We start from the raw sequence: 17,693 nt of genomic DNA, 5'->3' as shown, positions 1-17,693 counted from the left end.
GACGCGCAGGCTCAGCGGCCGTGGCTCACGGGCCCAGCCGCTCCGCGGCATGTGGGATCTTCCCGGACCAGGGCACGAACCCATGTCCCCTGCATCGGCAGGCGGACTCTCAACCACTGCGCCACCAGGGAAGCCCTCCTTCTTCTTATTTTTTAAACACAGATCACTCCCCAGCCCAGGGCCACTCAAGCATGCAAGGTTCTAGCAGATGTCAGAGAAGTGAGGGACAGCGACAGTTTCAGTCATGGAAGTCAGCATGACCTGAGGATGAGGACACACCCACACCCGCAAGTCCAGCAGGGAAGGAGGGCTCTGGACACCACGTGAGTCAGGACGCTTGCACTCTGACGCTCTGCCTTCATCCACTGACGGCTAAGGAGTCAATCAGTAAAAAGTCACTGTTCTGAAACCCAGCTGCGTTAGTCACTCTCATCTTCTAAAATGGAAGGGACGGAACCGGATGTTTGCTAAGATCCCCTCCAGATGGTTTCTTTTGTCAAAGAAGCCATGCTCTGTGCAGAGGTGAGGCAACCCGTAAGATACTAGAGAAAAGTTTGATTCCCAGCTTTCAAACTTTATGTTTTTGTTTAGGTCACATTTATTCTGAAGCACGTCAAATAAAAAAAAACAAATCGGGATTTGTAAGGTAAGGAGAGACTTTATGCAAAAGGATTATTACAAGAGGGAGAAAAGGGGCGATTTTTTTCCTCCCAGTTTTATTGAGATATAACTGACATAAAGCACTGTATAAACTTAAGGTGCACAGCAATAATGATTTGACTTACATACGTCATGAAATGATTATCACAATGAGTTTAGTGAACATCCTTCATCTCACACAGACACAAAATTAAAGAAATAGAAAAAAATTTTTTTTCCTTTTAATGAGAACTCACGATTTACTGTCTTAAAAACTTTCATCTATTTATATATTTTTATATACATTTCATATATTATCATATATAATGATGTTTCATATATATTTCATATATAACATACAGTAATGTTAGTTATATTTATCACGTTGTACGTTACATCCCTAGTAGTTATTTATCTTATAACTGGAAGTCTGTACTTTTTGACCCCCTTCATCCAATTCCCTCTCCTCTCCACCTCCCCCCACCTTCAATAACCACAAATCTGGTCTCTTTTTCTATGAGTCTGTTTGTTTTTGAAGTATAACTGACCTACAACACTGTTAGTTCCTATCACACAACACAGTGATTTGCTATTTCTCTATGTTTCAGAAAAGGGACTACTGCAACAGAGAAAACTCAGACCTTGGGGTCTTCAACGATCTCCCCAGTTTAAAAGCATTTTACAAAAATGACTTTTGACCTTCAAATTCACTAAGTATGAAAGTTAGACTCAGCACTTGCCTGCTTTTTAAGTAACTATAAGCACCATCGCTAGTGCAAGAACACCTTCAGTGAGTTTAATTATTGAAAAATTACTTTATTGAAAACAGTTAAGAGCCTGGTGATGGAAACATCCTAATAGAAAAGAAACGTCAACCACGGTCCCCCTCCATAACTTCCAAGTGTAAATCCACGTAGAAAATGCCAGCCAGTGTTGTTCCAACGAATCCCAAGCAACTCATACTGCGTGACCTTAGGAAGTGCTCACAAAGACGTTCTAACTTTCCTCCTGCAGGGCTGCCTCCCAGACTTTCCCTGAAGTGCACAGAAAGTTCTGTTCTTGAAAAAGGATCTGGCTGGTACTTCCTTTGCTGCCCTGGCACAAAGGTCACCAAGACAATAATCTGATCCGCCCTGGAACATTTCCTCCCATAAGAAAACTCTCTCTCCAAAGACAAAGCAAACAGTGATGCAGAAAACAAGAAACTGAAGCACCCGCCACGGTCAAGGACAGAGATAAGGGATGACACAGCAGAAAGAACAGTCTGACAGAACGTTCTGTAAGAACCCTCACCTGGGCCACCGGGGAGGTCCCCCGACGCAAGATGTGCCCCTGGCAAGTCATGAGGAACCTGCACGTTGCTTCTTCCCTCTCCAGGGCCAATAATTACTTACACATTGCTGAGAGGCTCAGACAAGGAAAGTACAGGAGAGGAAGGGATTTTTTAAACTGGAAAGCATAACTCCTGTGATTCTCACTTTTTAAAAAACATATCCCACACGTTGTTAGCAAAACTATCGCAGCTTCCTTCGGCGACCCTTGAAATTTCAAAATCATGTTTTTTCATTTTCCAAATCTAAAATATTAACAAAGTTTTATTTGAACTACACACATACCTGCTCCCAAGATGCAGATGTGCTTCTGCCCGTCCAGGCTGTATCTCCCCCTGGTCCGCAGGAAATCCACACTCCGCTGCCGGGGAGGGCTGTCACGGCATCACTCTCACCTGCTACCATTTGGCTCCTTTTTTTTTTCTGTTTTCCTGCTCTCCCTCATTTCACTCAAGACCAGGGACAGACCTTGCTAGGAACACTAAAACCTTGCATGACACTGTCATAAACAGTCACAAAACTAGCCGGGCAAAATGACTCTGGAGTCCAAACGCAGGCCATAAGGACGTGAGCATTATTAAAAGGCCACCTGGATAAAGATGTTATGAGCTTGGGCTTCCCTGGTGGTGCAGAAGAGTAACCGCCGCTCACCGCAACCAGAGAAAGGCCACGCACAGCAACAAAGACCCAATGCAGCCAAAAATAAAAAAATAAATTTATTAAAAAAATATATATATATATATATATATATGCTTCTTTAAAAAAAAGATTTATTGATCTTCTCCTGAAGCTTCTGCTCTCTTGGCCACGTTCTTTGCAGGACACCACCCTGGTTGCCTCTAAGCACGGCAAGTCCTCTGTCTGTAACCAGAAAAGACAGCCCACCCCCCATCTCAATGAACTGACATGACAAGGACTCAAATTACTGCATGATGAATTCAACTCCTGCAACAGTCCAGGCAGATAATCCAGAGTCTTGCCTCAGTATTCTCTGCTCCCTAAAAGCAGGCAAAGAAAAAACAACTAGCTCACTGTCTGGGGCCACGGTCAAGAATAAAATGTATGTGTGGCTAACAGAGCAATAGCTGTGAGAATCCCCTACCAGTAGGAACACGAAATAACACATCAGTAACTCGCAGCGTGGCACAGCCTGGACTCGACTGCAGGCCAAAGCACAGCTGAGGCCACCAGACACAGAGAAACGGCGACAGCGTCCTGTTCCTCCAGGGCCCCAAAGAGCTCTTTGCAGCCTAGGTGTCAACTCGGTCAAAGGCCGAGGCCCCTGCAGGCTGGAGCCCCGTCCCTGATCCCCTCTCCCTGCTCTTTTCTCCTCCCCTCCTGCCCCTGACTACGGGCTGCCTCCCAGGAGTCTCCTTTCCTGGTTCTACACACCGTGCACTTGGTTCCTACTCGTGCACCAATCACTGCCTATCTGATTTCAAAAAGAAAGCAGACACACATTATTCAGCCTTAAAAGGAAAGAAATTCTGACACACGCCATGACATGGATGAATCTTTTTTTTTTTGAACTTTTTAATCATTTGCATATTATTTCCTAAGATTTGTCTCCAGCTTCTGACATGGATGAACCTTGAGGACATTATGCTAAGTGAGATAAGCCAGCCGCAAGAGGGCGAACACTGCAAGATTCCACTTACAGGAGGCTCTTAAGGTCATCAAGGGCAGAGAGACAGGAAGCAGAGAGTGGTTTTCAGGGTCTGGGGGAGGGAGGAATGGGGAGTTAGTGTTTAACGGGTACAGAGTTTCCATGTGTGAAGGTGAAAATTCTAGAGATGGATGGTGGCGATGGTAGCACAACAGTGTGAACGTGCTTAACGCCTCTGAACTGTACACTTAAAAATGGTTAAGCTGGACTATTCACAGTAGCCAAGACATGGAAGCAACCTAAGTGTCCATCGACAGATGAATGGATAAAGATGTGGTATATTTATACAATGGAATATTACTCAGCCATAAAAAAATTTGCAATAGTGCCATTTGCAGCAACATGGATGGACCTAGAGATTATCATACTAAGTGAGGTAAGCCAGAGAAAGACAAATATCATATAGTGCTTGTATGTGGAGTCTAACAAAATGATAAAAATGAACTTATTTACAAAACAGAAGCAGACTCACAGACACAGAGAACAGACTTGTGGTTGCCAAGGGTGAGGAGGGTAGAGGAGGGATGGATCAGGAGTCTGGGATTAGCAGATAAACAACAAGGTTCTACTGTATAACACAGGGACTTATATTCAATATCCTATAGTAAACCGTAATGGAAAAGAAAAAGAAAGAAAAAAATGGTTAAGCTGGTCAATCTTATATTTCACCACAATAAAAAAAAATTTATTTTATTTTTTTTAAAGAAAGCAAGTAAGGCTCAGTGCTTTGTGACCGCCTGGAGGGGTGGGATGGGGAGGGTGGGAGGGAGGGAGACGCAAGAGGGAAGAGATATGGGAACATATGTATATGTATAACTGATTCACTTTGTTATAAAGCAGAAACTAACACACCACTGTAAAGCAATTATTCCCCAATAAAGATGTTAAAAACAAAAAAAATAAAAGAAAGCAAGCAAGACCCCGGTTTTGCAAGTTCTTCTACTGTTCAGTGGTCCTGGTGGCTGGTTACAGAGCTCAGACTCGGATAGCCCTGGGCTATCCCTGGCCCTGGTTTCTCAGAAAGGGCCCATGAAGTCTTATCTGTGATTACACGCACCACCTTCCTTCCCTTTCCTACAAACAGGAGTCTTGACTGCTGAGCCCTTGACCTTCTCTTGCATACTTTACCCCTCATTCACCCACTGCTATTTACTGAGCTGACCACACTCCAGGCTCTGCCCTGGGCACTGGAGGGTCAGCAGTGAGCACGACTCTGAGAAAACTTTGATTTTCATGAGGCAGGTAAGCATTTAAATAAAAGGGAAACCTTCAAACAGCCTCCTCCGTTCCGGCCCTTGAGTCCTTCCAGTACTCAGCTCTACTAATGTTTCCCTTTTATAAAGCCTTGGGATTCTTTGATCCATGTAAGTTAACAAAATACTGGTAATAGCAACTTCTCTCTCCTTCCCACCACAGCCACCCACAGATCTCTGTTGCCAGATAATAATCATGTTCACCCACGAAATTATCTCCCCAGCTCTTCCACCTCTGCTTAAAAAGAAACAGAAAAAGTTATCATGGAAATCCTCCCCATACTGCCGCGTGAGCAGCCAGAGACAAGTGAAGATATAAATCATTCCCGTGGGCCGCGCTTCCTGTTCCTACCACGTCCTGGTGCCGCCCAGGGCTTTCCTACAGCGCCTGTTTGTGCTCTATCTGAGACGCAAAACCCTGGGCAGGGAGCCTTTCTCAATGCTCAAGACACAATAAAATATTAAATGTGGTGAGTCAGTATCACCGTGCAAGATGCCCAAGTGACTCCCAGAAGAGGGCTAAGTACCTAAATCAATACCACAAGCCTGAGTCACAAATCTCTTTCCCGTCCTCTCTTCCCTAACCCAAGAAAAGAGGCACTGGAACGAACAACTGCCTACTCGGACCTTCTGTGGGCAAAAGGACAGAGGAAAACGAAGCATCTGCAGACCTGCCATGGGTCACATCCAAGGCAAGCACCTACTCAAGTGGAAACCAAAGGAAGCAGATCTTTTTAATTTATTTTCTAAGTGGAGTCTAGTTGACTTACAATGTTGTGTTAATTTCAAGTATACAGCAAAGTGATCCAGTTATATGTATGTATCTATTCTTTTCAGATTCTTTTCCCTTATAGGTTATTACAAGATATTGAATGTAGTTCCCTGTGTAATACAGTAGGTCCTTGTTGCTTATCTATTTTATATACAGTAGTGTGTATATGTTAATCCCAAACTCCCAATTTATCCCTCCCAACCCCCCTTTCCCCCTTGGTAACCATAAGTTTGTTTTCTATGTCTGTGAGTCTGTTTCTGTTTTGTAAATAAGTTCATTTGTATCATTTTTTTAGATTCCACATGTAAGCAATATCATATATTTGTCTTTGTATGGCTTACTGCATTTAGTATGATAATCTCTAGGTCCATCCATGTTGATGCAAGTGGCTTTATTTCATTCTTTTTATGGTTCAAGGAAGCAGATCTTGGTTCAACAGAAAGAATGGCCCAAGAATTAAATCTGCTGAGAACAACGACACTGCCAGGGGTGGTGGGGATTCAGCGTAAGCTGCTGCAGCCTTTACAGACGGCCGTTGGGCAATATACATATCAAAGGTCGTATAAATGTACATCCATTGGATGCAACAATTCCTTATTACAGGCACACCCCAGAGATGCGGTGGGCTGGGTTCAGAGCACTGCGATAAAGCAGATAGCACAGTAAAGCGAGTCGAAAAATTTTTTGATTTTCCGGGGCCTATAAAAGTTACGTTTACGCTATCCTATAGTCTGTTAAGTGAGCAACAGCATTACGTCTAAATAAACAATGGATATTGGTTCAAGACGGCGGAGTAGGACGTGCGCTCACTCCCTCCTGCAAGAGCACCGGCATCACAACTAACTGCTGAACAATCATCGACAGGAAGACACTGGAACTCACCAAAAAAGATACCCCACACCCAAAGACAAAGGAGAAGCCCAGTGAGATGGCAGGAGAGGCGCAATCACAGTAAAATCAAGTCCCACAACCGCTGGGTGGGTGACTCACAAACTGGAGAACACTTAGACCACAGAAGTCCACCCACTGGAGGGAAGGTTCTGAGCCCCACGTCAGGCTTCCCAACCTGGGGGTCCGGCAACGGGAGGAGGAATTCCCAGAGAATCAGACTTTGAAGGCTAGTGGGATTTGACTACAGGACTTCGACAGGACTGGGGGAAACAGAGACTCCACTCCTGGAGGGCACACACAAAGTACTGTACACATCAGGACCCAGGGGGAGGGAGCAGTGATGCCATAGGAGACTGAACCCAACCTACCTCCTAGTGTTGGAGGGTCTCCTGCAGAGGCGAGGGGGGGGGCGGCTGTGGCTCACTGCGGGGACAAGGACACTGGCAGCAGAAGTTCTGGGAAGTACTTCTTGGTGTGAGCCCTCCCCGAGTCGCCATTAGCCCCACCAAAGAGCTGGGTAGGCTCCAGTGCTGGGTCACCTCAGGCCAAACAACCAACAGGGAGGGAACTCAGCCCCACCCATCAGCAGACAAGCCTATTAAAGTTTTACTGAGCTCTGCCCACCAGAGCAACACCCAGCTCTACCCACCACCAGTCCCTCCCAGCAGGAAGCTTGCACAAGCCTCTTAGATAGCCTCATCCACCAGAGGACAGACAGCAGAAGCAAGAAGAACTACAATTCTGCAGCCTGTGGAAGCAAAACCACATGCACAGAAAGATAAACAAAATGAAAAGACAGAGGATTATGTACCGGATGAAGGAACAAGATAAAACACCAAAAAAAAACTAAATGAAGTGGAGATAGGCAACCTTCCAGAAAAAGAATTCAGAATAATGATAGTGAAGATGAACCAGGACCTCAGAAAAAGAATGGAGGCAAAGATCGAGAAGATGCAAGAAATGTTTAACAAAGACCTAGAAGAATTAAAGAACAAACAAACAGAGATGACCAATGCAGTAAGTGAAATGAAAACGACACTAGAAGGAATCAATAGCAGAATAACTGAGGCAGAAGAACGGATACGTGACCTGGAAAACAGAATGGTGGAAATCACTGCCGTGGAACAAAATAAAGAAAAAAGAAATGAAGACAGCCTAAGAGAGCTCTGGGACGACATTAAATGCACGAACATTCGCATTACAGGGGTCCTGGAAGGAGAAGAGAGAGGGAAAGGACCTGAGAAAATATTTGAAGAGATTATAGTTGAAAACGTCCCTAACATGGAAAAGGAAATAGCCACCCAAGTGAAGGAAGTGCAGAGAGTACCAGGCAGGATAAACCCAAGGAGAAACACGCCGAGACACATAGTAATCAAACTGACAAAAATTAAAGACAAAGAAAAGTTATTAAAAGCAACAAGGGAAAAACAACAAATAACATACAAGGGAACTCCCATAGGGTTAACAGCTGATTTCTCAGCAGAAACTCTACAAGCCAGAAGGGAGAGGTACGATATATTTAAAGTGATGAAAGGGAAGAATCTACAACCAAGATGACTCTACCGGGCAAGGACCTCATTCAGATTCAATGGAGAAATCAAAAGCTTTACAGACAAGCAAAAGCTAGGAGAATTCAGAACCACCAAACCAGCTCTACAACAAATGCTAAAGGAACTTCTCTAAGTTGGAAACACAAGAGAAGAAAAGGACCTACAAAAACAAACCCAAAACAATTAAGAAAATGGTAATAGGAACATACATATCAATAATTACCTTAACTGTAAATGGATTAAGTGCTCCAACCAAAAGACAAAGGCTCGCTGAATGGATACAAAAACAAGACCCATATATATGCTGTCTACAAGAGACCCACTTCAGACCTAGGGACACATTCAGACTGAAAGTGAGGGGATGGAAAAAGATATTCCATGCAAATGGAAATCAAAAGAAAGCTGGAGCAGCAATACTCATATCAGATAAAATAGACTTTAAAATAAAGAATGTTACAAGAGAAAAGGAAGAACACTACATAATGATCAAGAGATCAATCCAAGAAGAAGATATAACAATTATAAATATATATGCACCCAACACAGGAACACCTCAATATATAAGGCAAATGGTACAGCTATAAAAGAGAAAATCGACAGTAACGTAATAATAGAAAGGGATTTTAACACCTCACTTACACCAACGGACAGATCAACCAGACAGAAAATTAATAAGGAAACACAAGCTTTAAATGACACAACAGACCAGATAGATTTAATTGATATTTACAGGACATTCCATCCGAAAACAGCAGATTTCTTCTCAAGTGCACACAGAACATTCTCCAGGATAGATCACATCTTGGGTCACAAATCAAGCCTCAGTAAATTTAAGAAAACTGAAATCATATCAAGCATCTTTCCCGACCACAAAGCTATGAGATTAGAAATCAATTACAGGGGAAAAAACGTAAAAAACGCAAACACACGGAGGCTAAACAATATGTTACTAAATAACCAAGAGATCACTGAAGAAATCAAAGAGGAAAACAGAAAATACCAGGAGACAAATGACAAAGAAAATACTATGATCCAAAACCTATGGGATGCAGCAAAAGCAATTCTAAGAAGGAAGTTTACAGCAATACAATCCTACCTCAAGAAACAAGAAAAATCTCAAACAATCTAACCTTAGACCTAAAGGAACTAGAAAAAGAAGAACAAACAAAACCTAAAGTTAGTAGACGGAAAGATATCATAAAGATCAGAGCAGAAATAAATGAAATAGAAACAAAGAAATAATAGTAAAGATCAATAAAACTAAAAGCTGGTTCTTTGAAAGGATAAACAAAATTGATAAACCTTTAGCCAGACTCATCAACAAAAAGAGGGAGAGGACTCAAATCAATAAAATTAGAAATGAAAAAGGAGAAGTTACAACAGACACTGCAGAAATACAAAGCATCATAAGAGACTACTACAAGCAACTCTATGCCAATAAAATGGACAACCTGGAAGCAATGGACAAATGCTTAGAAATGTATCACCTTCCAAGACTGAACCAGGAAGAAACAGAAAATATGAACAGACCAATCACAAGTAATGAAACTGAAACTGTGATTAAAACGCTTCCAACAAACAAAGGTCCAGGACCAGATGGCTTCACAGGTGAATTCTATCAAACATTTAGAGAAAAGCTAACACCCACCCTTCTCAAACCCTTCCAAAAAATTGCAGAGGAAGGAACACTCCCAAACTCATTCTATGAGGCCACCATCACCCTGATACCAAACCAGACAAAGATACTACAAAAAAAGAAAATTACAGACCAATATCACTGATGAATATAGATGTAAAAATCTTCAACAAAATACTAGCAAACAGAATCCAACAACACATTAAAAGGATCATACACCATGATCAAGTGGGATTTATCCCTGGGATGCAAGGATTCTTCAATATATGCAAATCAATCAATGTGATACACCATATTACCCAACTGAAGGATAAAAACCATATGATCATCTCAATAGATGCAGAAAAAGCTTTTGACAAAATTCAACACCCATTTATGATAAAAACTCTCCAGAATGTGGGCATAGAGGGAGCCTACCTCGACATAATAAAGGCCATACATGACAAACCCACAGCAAACATCATTATCAATGGTGAAAAACTGAAAGCATTTCCTCTAAGATCAGGAACAAGACAAGGATGTCCACTCTCACCACTATTATTCAACATAGCTTTGGAAGTCCCAGCCACGGCAATCAGAGAAGAAAAATAAAAGGAATACAAATTGGAAAAGAAGAAGTAAAACTGTCACTGTTTGCAGATGACATGATACTATACATAGAGAATCCTAAAGATGTCACCAGAAAACTACTAGAGCTAATCAATGAATTTGGTAAAGTTGCAGGATACAAAATTAATGCACAGAAATCTCTTGCATTGCTATACACGAACAATGAAAAATCTGAAAGAGAAATTAAGGAAACAATCCCATTCCCCACTACAACAAAAAGAATAAAATACCTAGGAATAAACCTACCTAAGGAGGTAAAAGACCTGTACTCAGAAAACTATAAGACACTGATGAAAGAACTCAACGATGACATGAACAGATGGAGAGATATACCTTGTTCTTGGATTAGAAAAATCAATACGGTGAAAATGACTATACTACCCAAAGCAATCTACAGATTCAGTGCAATCCCTATCAAATTACCAATGGCATTTTTTACAGAACTAGAACAAAAAAATCTTAAAATTTTATAGAGACACAAAAGACCCCAAATAGCCAAAGCAATCTTGAGGGAAAGAAAGGGAGCTGGAGGAATCAGACTCCCTGACTTCAGACTATACTACAAAGCCTACAACAGAAATATAATAGAAATAATACTACAGAAATAATACTACAACAGAAATATAGATCAGTGGAACAGGATAGAAAGCCCAGAGATAAACCCATGCACCTATGGTCAACTAATCTATCACAAAGGAGGCAAGGATATAAAATGGAGAAAAGACAGTCTCTTCAATAAGTGGTGCTGGGAAAACAGGACAGCTACATGTAAAAGAATGAAATTAGAACACTCCCTAACACCATACACAAAAATAAACTCAAAATGGATTAAAGATCTAGGGACTTCCCGGGTGGCGCAGTGGTTAAGAATCTGCCTGCCAATGCAGGGGACATGGGTTTGAGCCCTGGTCCGGGAAGATCCCACATGCCACGGAGTAACTAAGCCCATGCACCACAACTACTGAGTCTGTGCTCTAGAGCCCACGAGCCACAGCTACTGAGCCTGTGTGTCACAAGTACTGAAGCCCACATGCCTAGAGCCCATGCTCCACAACAAGAGAAGCCACCGCAATGAGAAGCCTGTGCAATGCAACGAAGAGTGGCCTCCGCTCGCCGCAACTAAAGAAAGCCCACGTGCAGCAGCAAAGACCCAACGCAGCCAAAATAAATAAATAAATAAATAAGTTTATTACCAAAAAAAAAAGTGGATTAAAGACCTAAATGTAAGACGAAATACTATAAAACTCTTAGAGGAAAATATAGGGAGAACACTCTTTGACATAAATCACAGCAAGACCTTTTATGACTCACCTCCTAGAGTAATGGAAATAGAAACAAAAATAAACAAATGGGACCTAATGAAACTTAAAAGCATTTGCACAGCAAACGAAACTATAAACAAGATGAAATGACAACCCTCAGAATGGGAGAAAATATTTGCAAATGAATTAGCAGACAAAGGATTAATCTCCAAAATATATAAACAGCTCATGCAGCTCAATATTAAAAAAAACAAACAACCCAATCAAAAAGTGAGCAGAAAACCTAAATAGACATTTCTCCAAAGAAAACATACAGGTGGCCACGAAGCACATGAAAAGCTGCTCAACATCGCTAATTATTAGAAAAATGCAAATCAAAACTACGGTGAGGTATCACCTCACACCAGTCAGAATGGGCATCTTCAGAAAATCTACAAACAACAAATGCTGGAGAGGGTGTGGAGAAAAGGGAACCCTCTTGCACTGTTGGTGGGAATGTTAAGTGATACAGCCACTATGGAGAACAGTATGGAGGTTCCTTAGAAAACTAAAAACAGAATTACCATATGACCCAGCAATCCCACTACTAGGCATATACCCTGAGAAAACCATAATTCAAAAAGATACATGCACCCCGATGTTCATTGCAGCACTATTTACAATAGCCAGGTCATGGAAGCAACCTAAATGCCCATCAACAGATGAATGGACAAAGAAGATGTGGTACATATACACAATTATTACTCAGCCATAAAAAGGAACGAAACTGGGTTATTTGCAGAGACATGGATGGACCTAGAGACTGTCATACAGAGTGAAGTAAGTCAGAAATAGAAAAACAAATATCGTGTGTTAATGCATACATGTGGAATCTAGAAAAATGGTACAGATTAAACTGTTTGCAAGGCAGAAATAGAGACACAGATGTAGAGAACATCTACATGTTCTCTACAAGCGGGGGAAGCGGGGGATGAATTGGGAGATGGGATTGACATATATATATGTCAATATGTCAATTGACATATATATATACACTAATATGTATAAAATAGATAATTAATTTTAAAAGAAGACCTATTTAAGTAATAGAAAACATGAGGAGATAAAAAAATAAATAACAAACAATGTACATGCCTTAGTTTAAAAAAACACCATATTGGGCTTCCCTGGGGAGCAGTGGTTGAGAATCTGCCTGTTAACGCAGGGGACAGGGGTTTGAGCCCTGGTCTGGGAGGATCCCACATGCTGCGGAGCAACTGGGCCCATGAGCCACAACTACTGAGCCTGCTCGTCTGGAGCCTGTGCTCCGCAGTAAGAGAGGCCACGACAGTGAGAGGCCCATGTACCGCAAAAAACAAAACAAAACAAAAAAATAAAAATAAAAAACAAACAAAAAGAACGTTTCCTTAAATGATTAAAGAAATCAATCTGGGGCTTCCCTGGTGGCGCAGTGGTTAAGAATCCGCCTGCCAATGCAGAGGACACGGGTTCGAGCTCTGGTCTGGGAAGATCCCACATGCCGCGGAGCAACTAAGCCCGTGCGCCACAACTACTGAGCCTAGGCTCTAGAGCCCGTGAGCCACTACAGAGCCCACGTGCCACAACTACTGAAGCCCGCGTGCCTAGAGCCCATGCTCCGCAACAAGAGAAGCCACCGCAATGAGAAGCCCGCGCACCGCAAAGAAGAGAAGCCCCCGCTCGCCGCAATTAGAGAAAGCCCACGCACAGCAATGAAGACCCAACGCAGCCAAAAATAAAAAAAAGAGAAATCAATCTGTGTCCTGGAGGAGCACGTGGAGTTGCAGAAAAATGTAACATGGTATATGCTCAAGGGAGTAACAGGTTATAACCAAGTTCCTAAAGGGACTAATGCTACTGAACTTCAGTGATAAAAAACAGTTATCCCCACAAAAAGCACATCACCCACAATGGCGGAGGCAGGAATCAGACCAGCCTGAGATTTCTCCCTTTGCCACTTAAATACTGAAAGACCCCGAAGTGATGGCCACCAAGCTCCACAGTCTGGCCAGAGCCCATCAGACCCAGCCAAGGTGTCATTCGAGTTCAAAAGCAAGGCACAAACACTTGCAAATGTGAGATGTTATTAGGAGAAGAAAACAGGAATATAGCCAATTAAGACAGGAACCAAAATAAAAGACTCTGTGCTGGGAAAGCTGTACCTGATGGAAGCATTAAATCAATTTACATAGAGAACTGAGCCAAATAATGGTGGAAAGTGTGGTTACAGAAGAGAATGGAAATTACCACGTACAATGAATAGTAAGACTTTTAAAAATGAGAGCCTAATGGACATATATACACCACCAAATGTAAAATAGGTAGCTAGTGGGAAGCAGCGGCATAGCACAGGGAGATCAGCTCGGTGCTTTGTGACCACCTAGAGGGGAGAGATAGGGAGGGTGGGAGGGAGATACAAGAGGGAGGGGATATGGGGATATAAGTATACATATAGCTGATTCATTTTGTTATAAAGCAGAAACTAACACACCACTGTAAAGCAATTATACTCCAATAAAGATGTTAGAAAAAATAAAAAATGAGAGCCTGGGGAAGCAGGGGAGGGATGAGAACGCTGACATCCCTGTCCTTCAGGAGGGGAGTCAACGAACATTGCCAGAACGGAAACACTGTCTTCAAAAGCCACAATTCTGACCTTGTCATGCTTTTAAACATCTCTCCCCTTGACCTTAAATGAACCTTTTAGAAAGTAAGTGCTCGGTGTTTATTTGAAGTTTAACAGTTCTTTCGTTTCACTTCAGCATCTTTCCTTTTATTGAAATCCACTAAAAACAGTATTTTTATCATAAACTAGCACTGTCAGACAAGCTGCATGTTTATAAAGCACGTCTCTCCTTCTTCATAACTATCCCTGGACTCGTCTAAATGCATTAGAAAGTTGTGTTGGGAATTCTCCGGCGGTCCAGTGGTTAGGACTCAACGCTTTCACTGCCGTGGTCCCAGGTGTAATCCCTGGTCAGGGAACTAATATCCCCAAGCCACGCAGTGTGGCCAAAAAAATACAAAAAAAAAAGAAAAAAAAAAAGTTGTCTGGATGATGTGACCCCAGTGTCACTGGAGGTCCCCTTGGGTGCCTAGGATGTGGGGCAAGATATATTTCCTTACCTGTACTTTCCAGTATTAACTGATTATATTGAGCGTGCATCATTTCATCACTTAATGCAAATAGAGAATGATTTGTTCAAAAAAAAAAAACAGACTGGAAAAACATGCCAAGATGTGAACAGCTGTTAGTAATGGTGGATATGGATGACAATTTTCTTCTTTAAACTTTCCTGTATTTTTTCCAGGAAAAAAAAAAAATGCATCCAATGTTGTTCAAGAATGTGAGGTGACAATGAAAGTTTATGGTAATTAGTAAAATGTTAAGAGGGAAAAAACACAACTAGAAACCTCTGTGGAGAGGCACACACGCAGACACAAGAGTGATTAGCACCAGATAAAAGGTTATAGGTGATTTCTTTCTCCTCCTTTCTTACCTATTTTCTAATTTCTGAAGGATGAACATTTATTACTTGTGTAATTAAAAAGACACATCTTGGGTTTTTTTTTAATATACATTATTTTATTTTTATTTATTTTATTTATTTATTTTTGGCTGCATCGGGTCTTCGTTGCTGCACGCAGGCTTTCTCTAACTGCGGCACGCGGGCTTCTCACTGCAGTGGCTTCTCTTGTTGCAGAGGACAGACTCTAGGCGTACAGGCTTCAGTAGTTGTGTCATGCACGCTCAGCAGCTGTGGCTCACGGGCTCTAGCGCTCAGGCTCAGTCGTTGTGGTGCACGGGCTTACTTGCTCCGCGGCATGTGGGATCCTCCCGGACCGGGGCACGAACCCGTGTCCCCTGCATCGGCAGGCGGACTCTCAACCACTGCGCCACCAGAGAAGCCCCGGTTTTGTTTTTTAATAGAAGTGGCTTCTCAGGGTGCAACGATTCCCAGCCCCAGAGGAGCTGGAGTGACGAGGCGGAGTATTGGACAGTGCATGCAGGAGGAACTGAAGCTCAGCTGGAGAGGATGCGAAGGTGATTTCTAAATTCCCGTAGGGCTCAGCAGTCCAGTGATTCAGTGCACACGTGGAACAAGGGTGAAGGCTGGCATAAGACAGACCCAGCCCCAGACGCCTCCCCTGCCCTGTTACGGTATATGCACACGCCCCGGACTCGTGTGTTATGTCAGACACAAGATGAAGAAAACAGCTGGATTCACAGCCCCCTGGACCAACACGCCACTCGAAAGCCTGGATGCCCAAGCTTAGAGCCTCTACACGCTTCCAATGGTTGGAAAAGAAAAACAAAAAAAGAAAGGAAGAACAAAGAGCTCATGGCAGCAGATGAGGTTCTAGAAGGAGTTACCTTCTAGCGTCACGACCATGCACATACTCATGCCCAGACCTCAAGGTGGGGAACACTCCACCTGGAACAAAACTCACCCGTGGCCACGGCCCAGTAAACGTCCGATCCACTCAGTAACTCACCACATGCTATGGGAGAATACACCTGGGAGCCGGGGACCTGGAGGAGAATTCGAAACGGAGCGACCCGGGCGTTGGAATCCAGCACCGCGTCCAGGGCCCCCACCAGGCGACCTTCAAGAGACAAGAGGACAACACACGTGTGAGCACAGGAACAGACAGGCCAGCAGCCCACGTGCAGCCACCCGCTCCCCGCGCACGTGCCCTGCCTCTAGGCTCGACCCCGGGCAGCAGGCCTGGCGTCCAGCTCGCGAAGCCCGGAGATCTAGCTGCCTTGTCCCGTTTCAGAGCATCTGGAACAGAGCCCGGCATTTGCGGCCACTCAGCGCAGATTTGCAGAATCAATGAGTGAGTGAACAAGGGGCCCCCGACAAGCCACCCAAGCGAGCTGAGTCTTTGGTTCCCCCAGCGGCATGGTACAGGAGGCCACAGCATGCAGTAAATAAAGGCTAGGGATCCAGAGTCTGACGGCCTGACTTGAATTGTGGCTCCACTACTTTCCAGCTGTGTGACCTTGGGCAAGGTGTTTAACTTCTCTGTGCCCCAGTTTCCCCATTTGTAAAATGGACTAACCACAGTGTATCTTCCTCACAAGGTAACTGTGAGAATTAAACCAGTTAATGTATGCAGCATTCAGAGGGCTCAGACTATCACCTGGCCATGAGAAGTATTACCTAAATGTTGCCTATTATTATTATTATTATTATTATTATTATTATTATTATTATTATTATTATTATTATTATATCATCATCGCAAAGGTGGAAGAATAATCCAGCAAGGAACTGTGAGAAGCAAATAAGAAAACATACTGAGGGACTTCCCAGGTGGTGCAGTGGCTAAGACTCCACGTTCCCAGTGCAGGGGGCCCAGGTTCCATCCCTGGTCAGGGAACTAGATCCCGCATGCATGCTGCAACTAAGAGTCTGCATGCCGCAACTAAGGAGCCTGCCTGCTACAACAAAGACCTGGCACAGCCAAATAAATAAATAAAATTAATATTAAAAAAAAAAAAAAAAAAGAGGGCTTCCCTGGTGGCGCAGTGGTTGAGAGTCTGCCTGCCGATGCAGGGGACACGGGTTTGTGTCCCGGTCCGGGAAGATCCCACATGCCGCGGAGCGGCTGGGCCCGTGAGCCATGGCCACTGGGCCTGCGCATCCGGAGCCTGTGCTCCGCAACGGGAGAGGCCACAACAGTGAGAGGCCAGCGTACCGCAAAAAAAAAAAAAAAAAAAAAACAAAAGAAAACATATCGAAGTCCTTCACACACCATGAAGCACACAACACAAAAGTTTATCATCCTGTTGTCATGAAAAGCACCATGAATCGACAGCAGAGGGAAAAAATGACAACACCTGCTCCTGCCCCATCTTCTACTGCCTAGAACTCAAGACGGTTGAGAGGATTAAGACCCTCTAATTCTTACGTAACAGGCCCTGAGGAAGGGCCACAAGTTTCTGCAGAATGTCCCATAGTTTGGTTTTGTCTGATGCTTCATCATAATTAGAGCATAATTAGATTCAGGTTATACATCTTTGCAATGAGTCACAGAAGTGATGCTGTATCCCTTTTA

The 17,693-nt window shown here is 43.2% G+C and overlaps 1 protein-coding gene across 8 annotated transcripts in view; it reads right to left on the bottom strand.

Annotated features, from left to right (window-relative positions):
- The window catches only part of TBC1D8 (TBC1 domain family member 8), a 121,880-nt gene that overhangs the window by 65,198 nt on the left and 38,989 nt on the right, over positions 1–17,693 (bottom strand). For 5 of the 8 annotated variants that reach the window (XM_027128789.1, XM_027128791.1, XM_027128792.1 and 2 more), the window contains exon 2: positions 16,080–16,235. The exons of 1 other annotated variant lie outside the window; for it this stretch is intronic. In XM_027128789.1, coding sequence (XP_026984590.1) covers positions 16,080–16,235 — 156 coding nt within the window. The remainder of the gene's footprint in view (positions 1–16,079; positions 16,236–17,693) is intronic. 2 more of the 8 variants (XM_027128790.1, XM_027128794.1) reach the window with 1 other exon arrangement.

This window comes from Aethalodelphis obliquidens, unplaced genomic scaffold, assembly GCF_003676395.1.
Source record: "Aethalodelphis obliquidens isolate GAN/ISIS:26980383/991018 unplaced genomic scaffold, ASM367639v1 scaffold35, whole genome shotgun sequence".
Classification (NCBI taxonomy): Eukaryota; Metazoa; Chordata; class Mammalia; order Artiodactyla; family Delphinidae; genus Aethalodelphis; species Aethalodelphis obliquidens.
Note: the sequence above shows the minus strand (reverse complement) of the source record. Positions and strands in the feature narration are given on the sequence as shown.